This window comes from Egretta garzetta, unplaced genomic scaffold, assembly GCF_000687185.1.
Source record: "Egretta garzetta isolate BGI_Z169 unplaced genomic scaffold, ASM68718v1 scaffold97, whole genome shotgun sequence".
In the NCBI taxonomy this organism is placed as follows: Eukaryota; Metazoa; Chordata; class Aves; order Pelecaniformes; family Ardeidae; genus Egretta; species Egretta garzetta.
In genome coordinates this window covers 758,005-778,638 of record NW_009260135.1, presented here as the reverse complement: position 1 = coordinate 778,638, position 20,634 = coordinate 758,005, and the positions used below count along the sequence as shown (strand labels likewise).

The 20,634-nt window shown below is 40.0% G+C and overlaps 1 protein-coding gene across 2 annotated transcripts in view; it reads left to right on the top strand.

Annotated features, from left to right (window-relative positions):
• TENM2 (teneurin transmembrane protein 2) overlaps window positions 1-20,634 on the top strand; it is a 538,424-nt gene that overhangs the window by 500,669 nt on the left and 17,121 nt on the right. The window contains exons 14-22 of one of the 2 annotated variants that reach the window (XM_009641606.2): window positions 889-1,008; window positions 2,492-2,753; window positions 3,497-3,764; window positions 4,931-5,074; window positions 6,642-6,891; window positions 9,821-9,841; window positions 13,883-14,115; window positions 15,610-15,764; window positions 16,259-17,133. In XM_009641606.2, the coding sequence (XP_009639901.1) occupies window positions 889-1,008; window positions 2,492-2,753; window positions 3,497-3,764; window positions 4,931-5,074; window positions 6,642-6,891; window positions 9,821-9,841; window positions 13,883-14,115; window positions 15,610-15,764; window positions 16,259-17,133 (2,328 nt within the window). The remainder of the gene's footprint in view (window positions 1-888; window positions 1,009-2,491; window positions 2,754-3,496; window positions 3,765-4,930; window positions 5,075-6,641; window positions 6,892-9,820; window positions 9,842-13,882; window positions 14,116-15,609; window positions 15,765-16,258; window positions 17,134-20,634) is intronic. The other variant, XM_035897048.1, reaches the window with a different exon arrangement.

The window sequence follows — 20,634 nt, the reverse complement described above, 5'->3', positions numbered from 1 at the left end:
GAAAGGAGCCAGGGGACGGAGACTCCTCTCCAGCTGGGAGAGGAGAGGGGGAGGAACAGACGGGCCGTGCCGGAGAGCGGCAGAGCAGAGAGATGTGGGGCTTGCTCCTTCAGTGCTGAGGAAGCTGAGAACGCAGCCGGGCAGGCAGAGGCAATTTCTGCCCGCTGTGCACTTAGCAGCAGCAAAGCACGCTCAAAAGAAAAGAAGACTGACTGTGGTTCTTACAAGAATAACCCATCTTCATCTCCTTTAGGTTAAGCAAAATTGCTTAACCTGTTGGCTAAGAAAACTCTTTATTTTGCCTGGCATAAAGCTGGCCTTAAAGCCAAACCTTTATTCCTGTTGACAACGTGAAAAGCAAGGGTTACAAATCAGGACCAAATGCAGTGTACAAACATCGGTGACTCCCTAAGATGAAGGAACATGAACCTTAATTTGGGCAATCAGTTGTGTAGAAAAAGAGGTATGGCATTACACCGTGTTTTTCAAGCATATTAGGCATCTGCAGACACGCTACCGTGTGCAGGAAGGTTTTTGAGAAGTGCCCAATCATCATTTCAGTGGGACTTCAGGGTCGCAGTTCTGGCTTGGCTAAATGTGCAATAGCTTCCTACTCTGCAAAGCCTCATTAGGCAATGAGACAAAGCCTCATTAGACAAGGCAGGCACTAAGTCCTATTCTGTATACATTGACCTCACTGCATAGATAAGCAGTTTCTTGATTTAAGTATATAGAGGGAGCCGTGCAATACTGTGGTATCTTTGGTATTCTAAAAATGTTTGGAGTAAATTGGATTTAGAGTAAATGAGGCACAAGTGTTCCACTACTCAGTTTATAAACAATGTAACTTTGCTTTTGTAACTACCTTTAATTATCTTTCTTTTTCAGTCTTGTGTCTCTTATAAGAGGCCAAGTGGTGACTACAGATGGAACTCCTCTAGTTGGAGTCAACGTGTCATTTGTCAAGTATCCAAAGTACGGCTATACCATCACTCGTCAGGATGGCACGTGAGTTTGCTTGCTTCATTGAGTACCTATCTTGTATGTAGTATCTTTGCTTATTAACAGATGGTGTGATCTAATGGAACCATGTGGTATCATGCATTGCATTCCTCCCAGGGCAAAGAGCTATTAAGTAAACACAAAAGTAATTTTTCACGTGGCATTTTGAATGCTAACTGCAAGTAAATATGAAAAGGCTGACTTCTGATAATAATTTGTTAGCAGGCAGACTCCTTTCAAATAAATTGCTCTGTATCTATGAAAACATTTGTGGAGTATAGCAATATCCAGCTGAGACCAGAAATATTTTATTTTAAAATGCAAGGCAGGCTAACACTGCTAGGAAAAAAAGTAGTATCATTATAGAGTAGTATATTTTGTTAAAAGTTCCCTTCTGCCTCTCTTTCCTTTTGAAGATGCACTATCTTTTGAGTTTCTTCGGGGTAGAATGTAATCAAAAGATTCTAATTGAATATATTTAGACAATTTCCTGCTGTGCAAAAAAGTGCTTTTCCCCCCCTGTATCAGCTGATTTGAAATGCACACAAGTTCAGATAAACAAAAATCAATGTGTCATGGTTTATCTACTTTACTGGCTGTGGTAACTAAAACAGTGTTTCTGTGACACATGCACTGTAAACACTTGCCATTTTATCCTGATCTTGCATGCAAACAATTGAATTGAAATAATTAATTTGAGTCAACTGAACTATAGGGAGTATTACATTTCCACATTTCCCAGAATATTATTCTGTTAGAATAAAAGTATAATGTTGATTTCAGTGGTTTAATACTACAGTAAATGGTGGGCCGGACAGTGTTAGATCTGAATAGATTATTGAAATCATTGAGTAATTTATGTTGCCAGCATTGACATGAAACAACTGGTATCTACTTCTAGAAGTACTTTACTCATTTAGGCCAGATTTAAAAATGCTTGTGCAGCTCCACATTACTGCTATGACTTTGCAGGGGGTTGGGAGTAAATATGTAATCTCTCTGAAAACAGGTAGATCAATTGCCCTGGGGACAGCAATTATTGTCTTATTTATAGAACACAAACAGCAAAACTTTTCATGACTATTCTCTTACTGCCATGTGTCCCATTCTGTTCTTGGTGGACAGCATCTTTTAGAAAAGGGATAATTCAGTGTGCAGCTCAGTACGAACTTGGCTTCTCTGCTGATTTTATATACAAAGGTGACTTGTAATATTAACATGGTGTTCGGTTTTGGGGTATTGTTTAATTATTTAATGCAGATTTTATAACGGAACAAGGTTTGTCTGTGTGACTTCAAATCATTGCTTGTCTTGGCTGGTTTTCAGTTGTTTAGTAGCCAAGGTTCACATCCCATCACTGATCATTTGAAGCATGACGCTTAAAATATACCTGTTGCTATAAGTATACCTATATACCTACTTCACTAGCCAAGAATGCTATTACTGGAATTATTCAGTCTTGTCACTTCTAAAGCCCACATTTTTCTAGATTTGACTTGGTTGCAAATGGCGGAGCATCCCTAACCTTGCACTTTGAACGGGCCCCATTTATGAGTCAGGAAAGGACAGTATGGTTGCCGTGGAATAGCTTCTATGCCATGGACACACTTGCGATGAAGACAGAGGAGAACTCCATTCCCAGCTGTGATCTAAGTGGTTTTGTCCGTCCTGATCCAGTCATCATTTCATCACCACTTTCAACTTTCTTCAGTGATGCTCCTGGCCGGAATCCCATTGTACCAGAAACCCAGGTAAGAACAGTATGAGTGAAAAGCGTATAGAAATTAGTGGTCAGGTGCTAGTGCGGACCTGAGCACTTACCACAGAGTCACCATTTGGCCCCTGGAACTGGTGTAGCAATGCCTCTGTAGAGCTGCATTCATTCTGTCACATACCAGGTTTTCTAATGCGCTCTGCAGGAGATATCATAGGCTCATGTCACCCAGACGCATTTATCTTTGACTACCTTGCACCTTCTCATTATCATACAATATATTAAGTATATCTCTGTAAGTTGACAGCTTAGGTGTTTCGAGAGAGTTTTGCAAAGGCTTGGTGTGTGATGCTAACCGCAGGCTGCTTTCTTGTATATTATTCAGGACAAAGGAAAACTCTACTGGTACTATGGTTTCACTACTTTATTCAGTTAGTCTTTACTTTGTACTAACTGTTAGTGGAAGTTGCGGGTTCCTGTGACTGTATTTCTTATGCTCCCCTTGCATATAACTTGTAGTAAAACTACTTGTACTTATTTGTGCTTTTGCCAGCAGTGGGCTTTTAAGAAGGCGGGTGCACAAATGCCAAATAATTATTTGCTCAGAAATGTCACCTGAACTGCTTCACTGCACTGAGTTGAGGATAACCATTCCCAGTAGCAGAAAGTCATAAGTTCATAACAATATGCAAGGCGATATTATTAAAAAAAAAAAAAACCGACAAAAAAACCAAAAAGCCAGAGCACTAATGTAAAATGTTTGATCTTTTTCCTATTCAGGTTCTTCATGAAGAAATTGAGATCCCTGGTTCTAGCATAAAGCTGAGCTACCTGAGTTCCCGTACTGCTGGATACAAATCCTTGCTTAAGATTGCCATGACTCAGTCACTTGTGCCACTGAATCTAATCAAAGTTCATTTGATGGTAGCAGTAGAAGGGCATCTGTTTCAAAAATCATTTCAGGCATCTCCCAACTTGGCATATACATTTATCTGGGACAAAACAGATGCATATGGTCAGAAGGTTTATGGGTTGTCGGATGCTGTAGGTAAGTCAGCATATATGAGCTCCAAAACTTTTCCAAATAACACCTGTAATTCTTAGTAAGAAAACTGCAAAGATTTCTTATGGAGAAGCAAATATAGACTAAACAGTTCTTGTCCTCCTGACACAATTTATCTTTGTATTATGTTTCTTTTACACATTAAAGATCACATTCAGAGGGTCTAAACTCCATCAACATGCCTGTGTTTCCTGATCGGTAGCTGACTTAGAAGGTTTAGACCAGACAATGGGAAAAACTGGCCACAGGAACTTAGGTGAAATCTAGTCCATCACTGTGTTTTTATTTTCTTTCAGTTAACAAATGAACATCATGCTGGACTGGCTGGCATTCTTCAGTGTATTTGGATTTTCATGCATGCTGTTATTATAGCCTCTTGTGGTATAATACATTTGAAATGAAAATGGTGCTTTTCTAATGCTCTTCAGTCTTGTAGTTCTATAGCTCTTTTTAGTTCGCCTGGTTCTAGTGGGTGGGGAAAAGAGTGATCATCATAATATTTTTAAGTTCTCATTTTCATTTGAATATCAGGACAATTTTGTTACAACAGTGCTAAAAATGGGCATCTGAGCTGTGCCAGTGTGGAAAGAAAAACTTACTTTTAAAATCTGATTTCTATATTTTCTAAAATCTTCTTTGCTATAGCTTTTCTTTCTTACATTATTGCATAAGGTATTGCTTTCCTGAGTAATCCTTATAGTGTGTGTGCTTAAAAGCACACAGAATTTTCACTGCTCCTTGATACATGGTATGTAAAATGAACACACTCAATAAATGCTGTGAACATCTGGCAAATTAAGAGTTGGATCTTGTCCTGTTATCTGACAGAATAATTTTATTATATTTTAAAAAATATATTTCTCACTGTCCTCTCACCAAACCAGTCACTTCCCAATGCCAGCTATTCAAAGAGAAGTGATCAGATCCCTGCAGAGTACATGTGAATGAAGTTTCAAATTTGTGTCTGGTCAAAGATCTGAATTTAATATTGTAGAATAAAAGAGAGGAATATAATAAAAGAGAGGAATATATTCACTCCGTCTTCTTGAGGGGGCTGGGGAACTGGAATGCTGAATCATTTGAATGTGCTCTGGACGTTTAATTCAGCATTTGTTCAGCAAGTATATTAGATTTTATTTATTTTATTTCAGTTTCTGTGGGGTTTGAGTATGAGACTTGCCCCAATCTCATTTTGTGGGAGAAGAGGACTGCACTGCTGCAAGGATTTGAACTAGATCCTTCAAATTTAGGAGGATGGTCTTTGGATAAACATCATGTACTTAATGTGAAGAGTGGTGAGTTAGTTAATTCCACGTGTTTTCTGTGCTATATGGAGTTTTGTCGGTGAACACTTTTTATGTGCATTATATTTACACTTTAAAAAAAATGCAATTTCTCCACTCTTTTTGTTTCATCTTTATCTCAGTAAGGTATGGGACATGTTCCAGTTATCAGAAAATTTTTGTAGAATTTCAACAGATATTTTACTGTTCTGCACAGCATGACTTTCTTAAAGTCCAAATCTTTATTCTCTATTCTGTTGTTCGTTTATTCCCGTGTAATGTCTTTCTCTCTGCTTTCCCTATTTTTCTGATCTTAACCACACCCGTTCCTGGTTCCTCTTGCTTGACTTTTTTCCCTCTGATCTGAGGTGGAGCTTAAAAGGAGTACGAGTCTGTGACGAGATACTGAGTCTCATTTTTCTGTTTCTTTTGTCGCCTGTTCGTTTTTTCCAGACTTCTCTTTGTCTTTACATATCCTAAGCTGAATGTTCCTGGTCTTCAGATTTTACGAGAGACACTTAGGGAGCTGAATGCTTAGCATATATTTCATTTGATCGCTGTAAAGTGTTTTCTACAGCTTCCCTGCTGGTGCCTGCATTAACAAATTGCAAACTATATTGTTGCTTAAGAAATCTAAAGTAGTGTTCAGAATAGGCAAGATCAGGCTATTTGAACACAATTTAAGTGCTGTGCAGCAGATCAAACACTGTTGAGATAGCCATCTGGATAGTGCGTGATATTCACTGTCGTCACCAGTGGGGAGCCCGTTACTTTACATTAAGATCATACAACTGCATTTCCAAAAGAACATGAGGCTAGAAGTTTCCAGCCAGATATCTACAATCTTTGATACACTGAAAATGGCCACTCTGTCAGAAAATCCACTCCCTTCTTGGAGCAGGGGTCTGCTCTTTGAACAAATATTTTGAAAAGAAATCCTATCTTAAAGGCATCTCTTGAAGACTAATAAAGATCCTTACCACTAGCTTCCCTCTTGCCCTTCATCACTGATCCTTAGCAGCCCTTCTAGGAGTTTCATCTTTCTCCTATCTTTTCATTTTCTGTGCTATCCTCTCCTGGCATCTCCATTTCTCATTTTTCTTTCTTTTTTATTTTTTTGGTGAAAGAAGTGTGAAAGACTGAGAGGTGGAAAGAGAACAGTAAGGTTGGCACAAAATTCCAAACAAAATGTAAGATAGGAAACTGGAGTGAAAGGATCCAGGGACACAAACAAGGCATGTGTCCTCTCCACTGTTTGCCTTCTCACTTCCCAGTAATGAGGCAGTCTAAACCAATGTGCCAGGCCAGAGGGATGTATGGCAGTGTTTTCTTTCATAAGGAATATGAAAGGACTCTGGGTTTGGGTTTGGATCTGTGCTGTATGGTCTTTAACAGAGAATCTTCATTACATCTTTATTTTTACTACAGCAAAGCTCTTTCGCTCTTTTTGCACCATTGAAGAACCAAGTGCTGGAGTCATTTAAGTGTACAGTCCTTAACAGCAGCTGTTGAAAAGAGAACTACCTGAAGTCCCCTGCAATGAATGATTGTAATAACCACTTCTCCTCTTCGTTATTAGGTATATTGCACAAAGGCAATGGAGAAAATCAGTTTCTAACTCAGCAGCCAGCTGTGATAACCAGCATTATGGGGAATGGGCGCCGAAGAAGCATATCCTGTCCTAGCTGCAATGGTCTGGCAGAAGGAAATAAGCTTTTGGCCCCTGTAGCACTGGCAGTGGGTATTGATGGAAGTCTCTTCGTTGGAGATTTTAACTATATTCGGCGTATCTTCCCATCCAGGAATGTTACTAGTATATTGGAGCTGAGGTAAGGTGTTAATCTTAGCACTTCATTTCTGTAGCCTGTGCTCAAATCAGCCTTTACCATTACTTTTTATAATTTTGTAAAACATTGTCACTTTCAATCTATTTAAATTCCAGTGGAGAAATGGGGCACAGAAATGCTTAGTTCAAAGTCTGTAGCTTATCAGAGCAATGCCTATAGAGAAGGACTAAAGAGTACAAACCAGCTTGTACAAAAAGTACAAACCACCTTCTTCTCTCCTGTTGGTGATCATTTGATACAATCTCCGCTCAGTAGTGTACGTCATTTAGTTTTGTTTGAAAACTACAGAATTGACTGCCATTAGGTATTGAGCCACAGTGATAAGCAAAGCTATAACAGTCTTAGGAAGTCAGAAAGGAAGGTTTTCCTACCAGTGGTTTTGAGAGCCACATTCCCACTTCTTTTCCATACTCATAAGTCTGTTTCTGTAGGTTGGCAAGTGCAGTTAAGATCGACATACAGAATCACTTTGCACCATCAGAACTCTTTAAGATTGTACCTCTGTCCCCTCCGCCCCCCAACATTAAGATTTGGACACTTAATAGGGAAGGCATCAGTGTAGAGTGTACCACTTCACCCATTTCTGTTCCATCTCCTTTTCTCATTCTTCTATGAGAGGCAAGAGCGATTGCTTCAAACCGCAACTCATGTAACTGGACCTTATCGTTACAGCACTGTTGAGTATTTGCAGAAAAATGAGGGAAAATAGCTTGCATTGGCTGTCTTCTGATGCTTCTGAAGCCCATTCAGGCAATAGGATTAGTGCTCTTGTAAATTGGATATAGCTGCAAAGTACCTTGAGTGAATTTAGGTCATTAGCCTTTTTTTTAATGATATGGCCAATAACCAATTCCTCTGCTTCCAGCATACTTTTAATTTTTACTTAGTGGGGAAAAATGACTGGACTGTTAGAGAATAGGAGGCCTAGTTCTATTTTACACCTCTCTTCCATTCATGTCATCCTGTTGATGTCACTGTTGTGAATTCTGATTTATATAAGAGAAAAGAGATCCAATTCAGGCCAATTCTACTCTGAAATCACCTTCTGACACCTACCTCATACACCATCAGGCTGCCTCATTATATCAAAAAAACAAAAAAAGTCTAGATCATCCAGTGCTTTCTGCTAGCAGCTCAGTATAAGCCACAGAAGTTAGCTGGTATGGATGTGTGACCTGCTATAAATATTTATATCAATATACGCTATAACTCTGCATTATATAGAATATGCTCCTTTTTTTTATTTTTAATTTGTTCAGTTCTGTTTAGCTTTCTAGTAAATAGGACTACAGCTTTATAGGTGAAGAGAAACGTTTTCAAATTAGGATACTTAATATAAAGTACCTCACTTCCTAATATCAGCCAGTGACGAAGTTTCCTAGCACACCTGATTTTTGAAAATGTTTTCTCCAAGTTTACAGTGGTATTAGTCTGAGTACGTTGCTTTCTCTCTATGCAAGAGAGAACTTGGGCTTTTCAGCACGTGTGAGGGAAAATGGGAAAGGACATCAATAAAGAAACAGAAGATGGACGACTTAATCTTTTGTCCACTTTCCTTTTATGAAAGTCTGGTTTCCATAGTGTAATCTCTTTAACTTCTGTTATAACTATTAGCAATGAACAATAAGGCTATTGTATTTTGAGTGCTGTTGGACAGCTGCAAATGACTTGACACATAGATTTTTAGGATTTGCAGCGATGTCTTTTGGCCCCTGTTCCTCTAAAGGGAATTAAGATCCATTCCAGCAAACACCATCTATAGCAGTAATTGTGATTCAGTGGTCATCTTAAATTCTGTATGAGTTATACGGGTAAGAGTTTGAAGATTTGAGCCATTTAAGCATGATCGAGAGCAGAGTCTTCAGCTAGTGTCAAGTAGCTTGAATAACATTGCAAATAATATGTCCATAAGTACTGCAAACCAAATACATCGCTTTATTTAGATTTCACAACAGATACAATTTTGGCTTTACCTAAGTCGATATAAATCTCAAATAACTAAGTCAGAATATCCCAGTGTGCATATTTGCTTCACACTGTCCTTTGTGAAGGTGCCTGATCTGGGTGGCTAATAGGAACTTTAACTCAAGAGCGTTGCATGTTACCCTTAACGTTGGTATTACAAGTTTGGGGCTGTGCATGGAATGCTGCAGCTCAGCGGTCATGCACCTCTTTGTTTCGTTCCCTCGGTATTCCTAAATGGAAATGACATAAACACAGTGAAACACTGTGGTGGGGAGAATGTATTAATTTACTTCTGGGAAGTAAAGAACACTTTTCCTTTGACTCTGTGTCTAGACAGTAAACTAGGGACCAAATCATGCTATATATCTCCCATTGTACAGTATCTTACTGGTCACTTACAAGGGATTTTTTTACCCTAAGATTTCCTTTGATGGGCTTAAATAGGTACCAAGTAGCATCCAAACTTGCTTTAAGCAATTATGTTAGAGACTGGCGGAAGAGAAAAATAAACGATGTAGTAGAAATTTGTTTAGCAATAGCCTGTTGGAAAACTATTTTGATTAAAGAGGTTGCCTCCAGCTGGCAGACAATATCCTAAGCTCAGTGCTTCCCCCTTTCCATTTCTGTATTCAGAAAACTGCCAGTTTCTCTTGCTCTTAGCCCACAAGCTACACCTATTTCAATGTGAAAACCTTTCAATGGTCCAGAAAGTTTCCTGTAAAATATATGGTGGGTGGGGGCTGGGGCGGGGGTATCCTACTAGGGAACTAGCGTGCAACTCTCGCTCCCAGTCGCTCTTCATCCGTAAACCGAGCTAAGGCTAGTGCTGAAAAGAGATATCTTCTCCTGTGTCCTTTTGTAAAATAAAACAAATACTATGTTTGCTTTACCATCTATTCTTCAGCTAACTGTTTGTTCTTTTTTCTTCTGTTCCCTTTCTATAAAGAAATAAAGAGTTTAAACATAGGTAAGACACGAGCTCTTTCCCATATAATTTGATATGGTTTGTTTGCTTCATTGTGTTTGCTTTTTGTGTTGTGCTTCTTGTGTAATGTTATGTTCTTCATGTACCATATATAGAAACATTTTTATGTGCTAATTGTGTGTTATGAATATGATAAGCGTTAGCAATTATGAAATGCAGTCAAAAAAGCAACCAAATAAGTTCTGACAGTAATTAGAAATTTCTAGTAGAATGCAAGTATAATGAACCCCAGGCTAACTTCTATATAAACACTTCTCCCTGCTGTCTATAATTGGTCTAAATGGTTGAGGTAAACTACAACAGCAGTTTTACAAATGCCAGAAAGGTTCACAAAAACACTAATGACTGCAAATAGGTCAAAAACTCATTTTCCGGTCATTAATGATTTTCTGAACCCTCTGTCCTTTTTCATAATTTAGTTTCTATTTTCTTTCATCGAATACATTTAACAGTCAGTCAACGTGTGGGGCTGGTTGTATCCAAACACTAGATGCAGTCACCGTAAGACTCATGAAGGAGGCGTAACCTTTCCGGTTGTTAGGAGGAGAGATTTTTCGTTGTCTCACCTGAGCACTAGGCCTTCTGGATGGCAGCAGCATAGGAAATGCTTGTACCTTCTTCCATGCCACACCTGGGATGGGGTGGGACATTTACCCTGGAGAATATCAAGGGCAAGAAGAAGAAGAGCTCTTCTAAACTATTCCATAGTGTCCTGTGCATCACCCTTTTAAAATCATGCTTTCCATTTCTATAATACAAGTTAGATGCAAAAGATGTCTGGACTAAACAGTATCATTTCCCCTTTACAATACATTTTGGTATAGCAAGTGTAACTCCACTGAATTTTCTTATCTGGATGAATTAATTCACAATTTGCTAATGATTATTGGTGATGCTGGAGGCTCTTCATTTGGAACTATAAACTTAGTTAATTTTGAGGTGCTAAGAGGTTTGCTCTGGGCAGCTTCTCTTTTTGGTTAAATTTAAAGAAAAGCTGTTGTTGCACTGTTGTGAATTTGATGCATGTAGGAGAAGAACAGGGAGGACAAGCTGATCCAGCCTGTACTTGCCTTCGGGCACCAGGCTCCCTCACAGACCAGAGTTCAGCTGCATGTGGTGGTGACTGCTGCAGCCTCTGGGGAGGGCTAGAGGAGAAGTAATGCTGCCTTGGCAGAGGCCTCTGAACCATACCAAATGTTATGGAAAAATCTTTTAAAATAAGGTACATTCCATGGCTTTCTATAACTTGAATAAAAGATTACAATGGCACGGAGAAAAGAGAGGCAGAGGTCTTTAATTGCTTAGATGCCAGTTTGAGAAATATTTTATATATGAGTACTAAATACATCCCCGTTTGAGGTAATAACCTCGTAGTTTCTTCGGGGACATGGTGAGTGCTTGTCACATTCCACAAGTCATTTTCTGCCAAAGTCCCTAAAATATTTTACGTGGAGAGTCTTCCACTCTCTATTCCCTTCCCGAGCTCAGGAAGGAGCAAAGGGGTATACAGCAGGTCTGCAGCTCCAGTGAGCTCCTGATCTGGAACAAACGCTCATGACCGACTCCCTGGCAAAACTGCCCTGAGGGAGATGCCAGAGGAGGAAGGCAGGGTGAGCTCCATGGATGCACCAGTGACTGCAGGAGAGGAGAGGGAACTTAGCCCATGTTCTGCCATTGCTCTCTACCCTGACCCATATCTTACCCCATCCTGGTAACAGCAGGACATACCCAAGGCTAGCTGTGAGCAGCAGGGAAGCAGGGGTGTGCTCACTCAGGAAGGCAGGGAGAGGCTGGCAAAATCTCATCCAGAAAGAAGAGAGACCCTTTCCAGTCTCACCAAGTGGCTGCTGCTCCGTGTCAAGCAGCAGAGCAGCTCCCCCAGGCGCTGTTGTGAGCAGCTTCCATCGTTGAGACGAAGCCAGGCCCCTGCCCCCAGTAGCAAGCCACCATGTCTGTGCCCAGCTCCAGTTTGTAGGTGCCTCAGGTCTCCTCGGTCGGCAGAGGTGGGGGTGCCACATGTTTTAGAAGGGACAGGCAAAAGGTGCTCTGGGCTGGAGCCCAGCAGGGAGGCAGCAGCAAGCCTGCAGCAGCAGCATTCAGTTGTTGGCTTGCCTGCTGCTGTCGCAAAGCCTTGAGCTAAGGCTGGGTGTATTTGAAGTATGGCACAAGACCAGTGTCACAGCAGTTTCTTCTTCAGTGTTAAGGGAAAAGTGTGGTGGGGTGGAAGAAGAGAGCGCAATTTCAAACCAGTGACAAATGTGCAGGTGTGTGTTTGGCTCAGATACTCGAGAGACTGCAGAAATCTTGTAAATGGAAAGCAATAATTTTATATCTGGCAAAGAAGATGGAGCTTTGTTTTGGAGGGATGAGAAGGAATGTGGTAAGGGTCTCGTGAAGAGGTGCAGTCTGCTGCTGAAGATAAGGAGAGGAACTTCGGGAATAAAGAGATTGTGCTCTAATCTCAAGCATGTCACTAGTCTCCCTGCATAACTTTGTCTATACCACTTAACCTCTCTGTGCCTCAGTTTCCTCCTCTGTAAAATGGGTATAACACCCATCTTTTTAAAGTACTTTGAGATCCATGCATGAAATAAACCTGCCAAGTATTTTTTGTTTACTGTATTTTTTTCATCTCTAATTTCTACACTCCTAGACTTCAGCAGATGGTATTACCTCTGCCTATCAAATTTTGATCAAACCAATCTCCTTCCTACTTTCTACAGTTTTAGAACAAATTGTTATTGACCTAAAATCATGACACATCAAAGACTGGCATAGAGGAAGATAACTGTAGAAAGGGATATTTTGGGGTCTCCTCATTCCTCCAAATCTGGTCATGACCACATGAATGCAGTTGTCTTTGTGCTGCTGATAATCCATCTGCCGAAAGTGGCCTTACTATAGTTTCAGCGAGTCTGATCAAGAAATGGTTTATGTCCATCATAACTTACCTCTGTGTATCCTCACTCTTGGAGATGGGCCCTTTTGCCACATGAAACTAGGAGTGTGGATATTTGGAGGCAAATGTCTCTGGTTACTGGTAAGTAACCTTCATTTTTTTTCTTCGTGTCTTCATTTGTCTTCTATGCTTTGAAACCACCATTGACCTTATTTACACTCACCCATAGGCTCCAAAGGCTGGAAAATTCACATCATGCTTAAAATCCAACTAAATTGCGTTAAACTAGCCAGGCAAGATTTTGAAAATATTTCTGCACTGCAGTTCTGTGTGTGTGAATGTATATATATATATATATACATATCTCGCAAAGACTGACATTTCTCAATTTGCAGATGATTTGCTAAAGTAGTTCCAAAATGTGACAAGCTGTCAAAAAACATATATTTCGGAAGAGAAGTAGCTTTCCATATGAGCACCCATTCTAATCACAAACTGAGGACCAGTTTTTCAATAACAGAAGGTTTGGAGTTAAAGTCAGACACTTGGGGTCTCTGGTTTTAGTTATATAACCAACTTCATCTGCCGTAAATGAGATTCTTGATAAGAATGAATGAGAACAAATTTGCTTTAGAAATAAATTTTTTATGCCCCTGCCTCCTATTTATACAAGACCTCACAATCTTGTGGCATAAGTAACTTAGAAGCTGATTCTTTGATCCTACTCCTGTGGCTTCTGCTTTCAAGGGAAGTTAAACAAGGAGGGGGAGAGGGGGGGCAACAGGTAGAGATAAGCCAAAGAGAATTGACCCGGAGCAGATCTAAAGGGCTGAAGAGATCAGGAGGAAAGTCTGCTGTGCAGCTTTGGCTTATTGGGCTCTGCTGTGCAAGGTTTGGTGTAGCAGAATGAATGAGATTTAAAAAGACAATCCTTCTGAAACACTGGCCAGGCCCTAATCAAGCTGGGTCCTCAGATGGTAGGCCTTCAGACCCCACCTCTGAATGAAGGTGTCAGACTTTCTTTCCAGATCTCCCTGTGCCTGATGAGTGTCTAAGCTCTGAAAGCCAGTGAAGTTTCTAGACTGCTCAGCTCTTTCTGTTTTATGCTTTCTTTTTCTCTAAAGCAACAATCCTGCTCATAAATACTATCTGGCCGTGGACCCTGTTTCAGGCTCACTGTACGTATCGGACACCAATAGTCGACGGATCTACAAAGTCAAGTCCCTCAGTGGCACGAAAGACCTAGCTGGTAACTCTGAAGTGGTAGCAGGGACTGGAGAGCAATGCCTGCCCTTTGACGAAGCCAGATGCGGGGATGGAGGGAAGGCAGTGGATGCAACCCTAATGAGCCCTCGAGGTAAAGTAGGAAAAGAAGCTGGAGAAAATGACTGCATGAGGCTAGGCTGGATGTGGAAATAATTATCTGGCAATTAAATCACTCCTCGCTCGGTAATTTTTATTCTGGGCTTTAATTACAGTGGATTGGCAAGTGTTCGTGCTTTGTTTAGTTAAAGCAAACTTTATTACCCCAACACTGAACACTGCAAAAGGAGAACAGAACACAAATTAGCAGGGTACTGCTCACTCCAAGAAGCAAGTGTGTAAACTGGGAAACAAATTACAGTTTGAGATATAGTCTTTGGGGAGAAAAACCGCCTGCTGTGGCTTTTTCTTGAATTTTTATTTTTTGTGTCTCCTTTTTCTTCAGAGGTGGAGAAAAAAAAGGATTTTTGCCCTTTCCAGTTTCTAATTTTTAACAAAAATTTTTCAAGATGATGTAGAGATTTGGGGATGTGTTTCTTTTTAAGACTTTTTTTTTCCCATCGTTTTATCTTGATTGCAAGCATGAATTAATCAGGTGTATGGCCAGGTGTTTCAAACACCTTTGGGATTTATTTCAATGGTTGAAAATAACTAGATAATCGTAAAAGCAAAGAAAAATGAAAGGTCCTGTTTCTTTGTATAGATAATAGTTTCAGTTAATATGTACAGAGTATATTAACAGGACAGAGCTGCTTGCATGTTTTAAGTTAAGCCTCTACATAGAAGTTAAGAAGATAAAGCTGTATCTTCTCTCACTGTCCAATAGGATGAGCGCTGCAACCATATGAAGACAAAATTTTTAGATCAATATTTTATTTTCAGCCCAAGAAACAGACGAGGCAGTGCGCCAAATCAAAGCAGGAAAGGCAAGTGAGAAAAAGCCTGCCCTCCTTCACAACAGGCAGCAGCATCCCTCTGTTCCTCCAAGGGAGCACCCTTTCATTCTGCGCCTTTCCTCTCTAAGGGCTCCCAATGTGACAGGCATTGAACCTTTTTTTCTGGGCTGGAAAGCCCTGTGTCTTCATCTGGAAACACCAGATATTCTTCCTGTATTCCTTACTAAACAGGCCAAAGAATTAAAAAACATCTGGAAAGAATATAATGTCCTCTTAATTTTTCAAAAATTTTAAAGCAATTTTAAAAAGATTGCTAAAAATTCTCCATCCTCATTAGATCCTTCAGATGAAGAAAGCAACACCTCAAGTTTCTGAGATTAAAATTTAGGAGATAATTTTTTTTTAATTGGGTTTATGTAGTATATCATACAGAGTTTGAATGTAGAAATAAGACGGGGATTTCCATGGTTTTCTTTCTTTAAAGCCCCAAAGGATAAACCTCCTTGATGCCATTTATTCAGCAGAACTACAGGTACTTGGAGGGTTCCAGGACCTGCGCTGAGCTTGGAAGGGAGGAAAGAACAAGGGAAGTGAACAAACACCACCGTCTTGTAAACCTGTTAATAAGATGAAGCCTGCCTTGAAGCTAGGAGCCTCACTGCTTCACTGATTGCTGGTTTTTGTATTTGCAGGAATTGCAGTGGATAAGTATGGACTCATGTATTTTGTTGATGCCACTATGATTAGAAAAGTGGATCAGAATGGAATTATATCAACCCTGCTGGGCTCCAATGACCTAACTGCTGTTCGACCTCTCAGCTGTGATTCCAGCATGGATGTCACCCAGGTAGACTCTTACTGCATTTATTTTTTTCTCTGCCTTAAAAGAGATGGGCATCTATTTTGGATGACTGCCTGGCCACTTAAGAAAACCATTATGCAGCACAAGATGATAGCATATTTGATTCATTACTGAAATGAGTGAACCATCCTTTTACTGTGGCTAACACAGGTTATTTATGCAACTATAGAGAAATAAGGTTCAGATAATGGGAGTTATTGTCTTAATTGCCTGTTTTTCTGTAATTATTGTAGAGCTTCCGCAATGTAGCATTCATTCTTTGCACAGAAACACAATTAGCCAAAGTTACCACTGCACGTAGCTTTAATATTTCCGGAAAACAAAATTGTTGTTTGAAATAGTTGCCGTTCATGACTTGGTTTCATGATTTACGCTGATAAACCCCTCACTAATTTGCTGTTGTTACACGTGGAATTTTAAACACTAGAAGTGTACTTTTCAGTTATGAGTTTTACAGTAATAATTTGTGCAACTCATAGGTACGGCTGGAGTGGCCTACTGATCTCGCTGTCAATCCCATGGACAACTCACTTTATGTCCTAGAGAACAATGTTATTTTACGGATCACAGAAAACCATCAAGTTAGCATTATTGCTGGACGCCCCATGCACTGCCAGGTTCCTGGTATAGACTACTCTCTTAGCAAACTGGCTATTCATTCTGCACTTGAATCAGCCAGTGCCATTGCCATCTCACACACAGGAGTTCTTTACATCAGTGAGACAGATGAAAAAAAAATTAATCGGCTACGCCAGGTAACTACCAATGGAGAAATATGCCTTCTTGCAGGGGCAGCTTCAGACTGTGATTGCAAAAATGATGTCAACTGTAATTGCTATTCTGGGGATGATGGGTATGCCACTGATGCCATCTTAAATTCACCATCTTCCTTAGCTGTGGCCCCAGATGGTACCATCTACATAGCTGATCTTGGAAATATCCGCATTAGGGCTGTCAGTAAAAACAGGCCCATTCTTAATTCCTTTAACCAATATGAAGCTGCATCTCCAGGAGAACAGGAGCTGTATGTCTTCAATGCTGATGGGATTCACCAGTACACTCTCAGCCTTGTTACCGGGGAGTACTTGTACAATTTCACCTATAGCAGCGATAACGATGTCACGGAGGTGATGGACAACAATGGCAACTCCTTGAAGGTCCGTCGGGATGCCAGTGGGATGCCCCGCCATTTACTGATGCCGGATAATCAGATTGTCACGCTGGCTGTTGGCACTAATGGTGGACTCAAGCTAGTCTCAACACAGACCCTGGAGCTCGGATTAATGACATATAACGGAAACAGTGGTCTCTTAGCAACGAAGAGTGATGAAACAGGATGGACAACATTTTATGAGTAAGAATGTTTTTGGATATATTAAGCGTACATTTATTTTTCAGATGGTAGTGAGTAGGCCCTAAACTGACCCTACTGAAATTTGTTGTAGGCTTTTCACTGATACTGAACAAGGCTGTTACGTCTCAGTCTAGTATGATACTGGAAATGATTAAGTGGCTTCTTGATTTCTTCAGTTTTGCTGGATCCTTTGGGTGGGCATCAAACCACCTTAATTCCTGCTTATGGTTTGAGGCCAGTGGGGAAGCTCACCCACCTCCAGCACCAAGGACTGTGTACCACATTCAGAAACCCGTGTTTGATTTACCAGATTGGGCCCCTGCTCATAGTCGTCAGCAAGGCTGCAGATAACTCGCATCCAGACCAGCCCCCAGCAATCTGTGGCTCCTACTGAGCTGCCTCTCTCTAGGAACCCGAATGCTGCCGTTGCTTTTGGAACTCAAATTACATATCTTTCTGTTCACACTCATAGATTACTCATGGTTGTTAAAATGTTGATTAACTTCACCGATTGTTCATTCTTGAGACAAGTGAGGAAATTAGAGCCCCAGCTATCTGTCAGACCCCTGGTGTAACTTCCATAATTTGCAGATAACCCAAAAGCACGCTGAGCATATAGATTAAAAAGACAGAACTTCCTCTTTAAATGAAATTTATCAGAGACAAAGCTCAAAAGTATATTAAAAATCTAGAAAAACTAGTCATATTTTTATTAACAGTTATCCTATTCTTAGTGGTCTTATTGCTATTTATTGATCAAAATAATTTTAAAATGGAAGCTAAATGCTGTATTGAATATAGATGTAAGTTTTAAGTATGGCAAGTCTGATGCCATATATTTTGTTTGAAATAATTAGTTAATGATTACTAAATACCATTTCTCAAATTAGTGGGTAGAAAGTATGAATAGGACTTTAATTTTAAACTGTAGGCTTATTTTTTAGGTTACAGACTAGCAATGACGCACGCCTATTTTAGTTTACTAATGCATTCATCTTGGCCACCGCTTGCTTTCTTTTTAGAGAAAACATAAGTAATGTAGGAATAAAAAGGACACTTCAATCTGCTCAGAATGTATCTAAATCAGCTTGCACATCAGTATTCTGTCCACTATGTGTTTTTTTTTCCGTAAAAAGGAAAGCAGTGCCCTCTCGTGGTCCCTTCTGATGTGGCCCTGGAAATGCAACCCCTGTGATTTTTCAGCTAGACTGTGGGTAGAGAGGTGGAGGTTTTTTCTGCTTAATATTTTGCAATGAATATTTCTCTACCACACATATAGTTAAAAAAATAATCCAGGTATGTGAACGCATGAAGGTATTACCTGCTGTTTACAAGATGGAGTAAAAGCTCACTGTACTAGAACGGTGGTAAAATCTCACGTTACTGCTGATGAGATGTAGATGCCCTTCTAGGCAGGTTTTTTGTTGTTTTTTTTTCCTCAATAGTTAGCCCAAGATTCAGGTCAGAAGTCATATAAACTAGTTATTTCTCAAAACACCAGTAATTAATTGTAGAAAATTAAATAGCAAAGTAATTTAAAACTCTACATGAAAATCAATGAAACATTAAGAAAGGTCATCAGAAAGTTACAAGTTACAAAATTGGTATAACCGGTGGCTGAGAATCACATGAAGTGCTAAGTTAGCATGGTTTATTAGAAAAATTGCACTACAATTCCTAAGTAAATATAGAAGGTAGGTGCTTTGATGTCTTACTGAGATGCATCTGAAAATATAATTTAATGTGTAAATAGCGCTGACATGTTGGCTAGATTTTTTTCCAAGATCAAATAAGAGAAGCTGCGCAACCCTTGCCTCAGGTCGGTGGAAGTTAAGCACCATATTTAGGTCTGAACAGTACAGCCTGAGGTACTGTCTTAGATGATTAGTAACTTTGATGAGGCAGCAGAAATTACGGAATTTCTCCTAGATTTGAACATACATTCTCATAAGCATAGAGCCCATAGATGAGAGAACGGTATAGACATTTTTGCATTGAAAATGCATATACTTTATGGCACATGTGTAAAATAATCTATACATGGTGACTGTTACCTAGGTTAGAAAAAAAGCCATAAAATGCCATTCACAAAGATGTTAAAAGAAGATACATATCTCTATATGTGCATGGAAAACCCTATGTGAGGACTAGAAGTTAGCTATATGCACTGGAGATACTCGTTACAAAATACCAGAAGAATAGAGGCATCTTCTTTAGGCTGATCCTAAGCAGCTGACTTACAGTAACTCCTTAATATGCTTTTTCCTTTCATGTACCCCCACAGTTGAGGGGTTTATGAATAAGATTATGAGTATTGTTTAAATCAAATTTCCAAACCTAAGCAATCACAGTCCACAGTCACTCGGTACTGGTTTCTGGTTTCTATTTGTTCTTTGAAGCAGCTCCAAGGGGAAAATTCTGTATTCATCGTTATGCAATTTATTTTGGTATCTATACATTAATATCAATTGAAGATGAAAGAAATACTTAGCCAATGAGAGTTTATAAGGACAACAAAATAGTTTTCTGTGCCATTACATTCATGCATTCATACAGAGGAAATCAATACCCCAAATTGTTAATATGGCAGCAGAACAGATGTCTTTTAAGTAGTAAAACACTACATGAACTAAAGTTCTTATGAAAAATTTATTTCTGTGCATTTATATCAATCAGACGTTGAAGTGCTGTGTTATCTTACTGGGTATATTCCTTTCTTTTATCTGAAACTATACCCTGAAAATGCTCACAGAATTAAATTTCTGCAGTATATCCAGGTATGCATGTGTATATGCAGAGAAACGCACAGACAAACTACATGTGTGTGTGTGTGTGTATACACAGTCCATATGTATATTCTATATATAGTGCCTGTGTATAAGCACACTGTTCATTTGCAGAAGGAACAGGCAAGGCTCTTAAATAATGTAACAGCTACTAGCAGGCATACGTGGGGTAATTTAAGCTTGGTTTGGGGCGTGAAGCACAGATCTTTGAAGCGGTCCTCAGTGGTATTCCACTTGGTCCTGGGAGCAGCCTAAGAGAATGCTGCAATTTTCTTCTTGAATCAGCTGTTTTTTTATAAGGGAGAGAAAATAGGGCTATATGGAAATGTATGTGGATCTGCACCTTGCCCTGCTCTATGTTAAGTCAAAAGCTGCGGTTACTCCTTTCTGCAGTACTGTGTGTGGCACTGTCCCAGCTACTCCCACCTACCAGCTGTCAAGCAGTACGTGTCCCAGACCTCAAAGACCAGAACGCTGGCAATAAAAATTGCATAGGGTATGGAGGTGCCATAATACTGGACATGGGAGAACAGCTTCCAGTGCGTTATCACAAGCCTGCTGAAGGGATGCACAGGTCAGATATTTGTAGCCATCGGAGAAGGTGCCAAGCAAGTGCCCAGCTGTGTCGCGTGGTTGAGCCGTAGCTGTGTTTGCTGGCCCAGCAGACGCGAGCTGTGGCTGGCGGGGACCGGCCCCCGCCAGAATGGGCCAACAG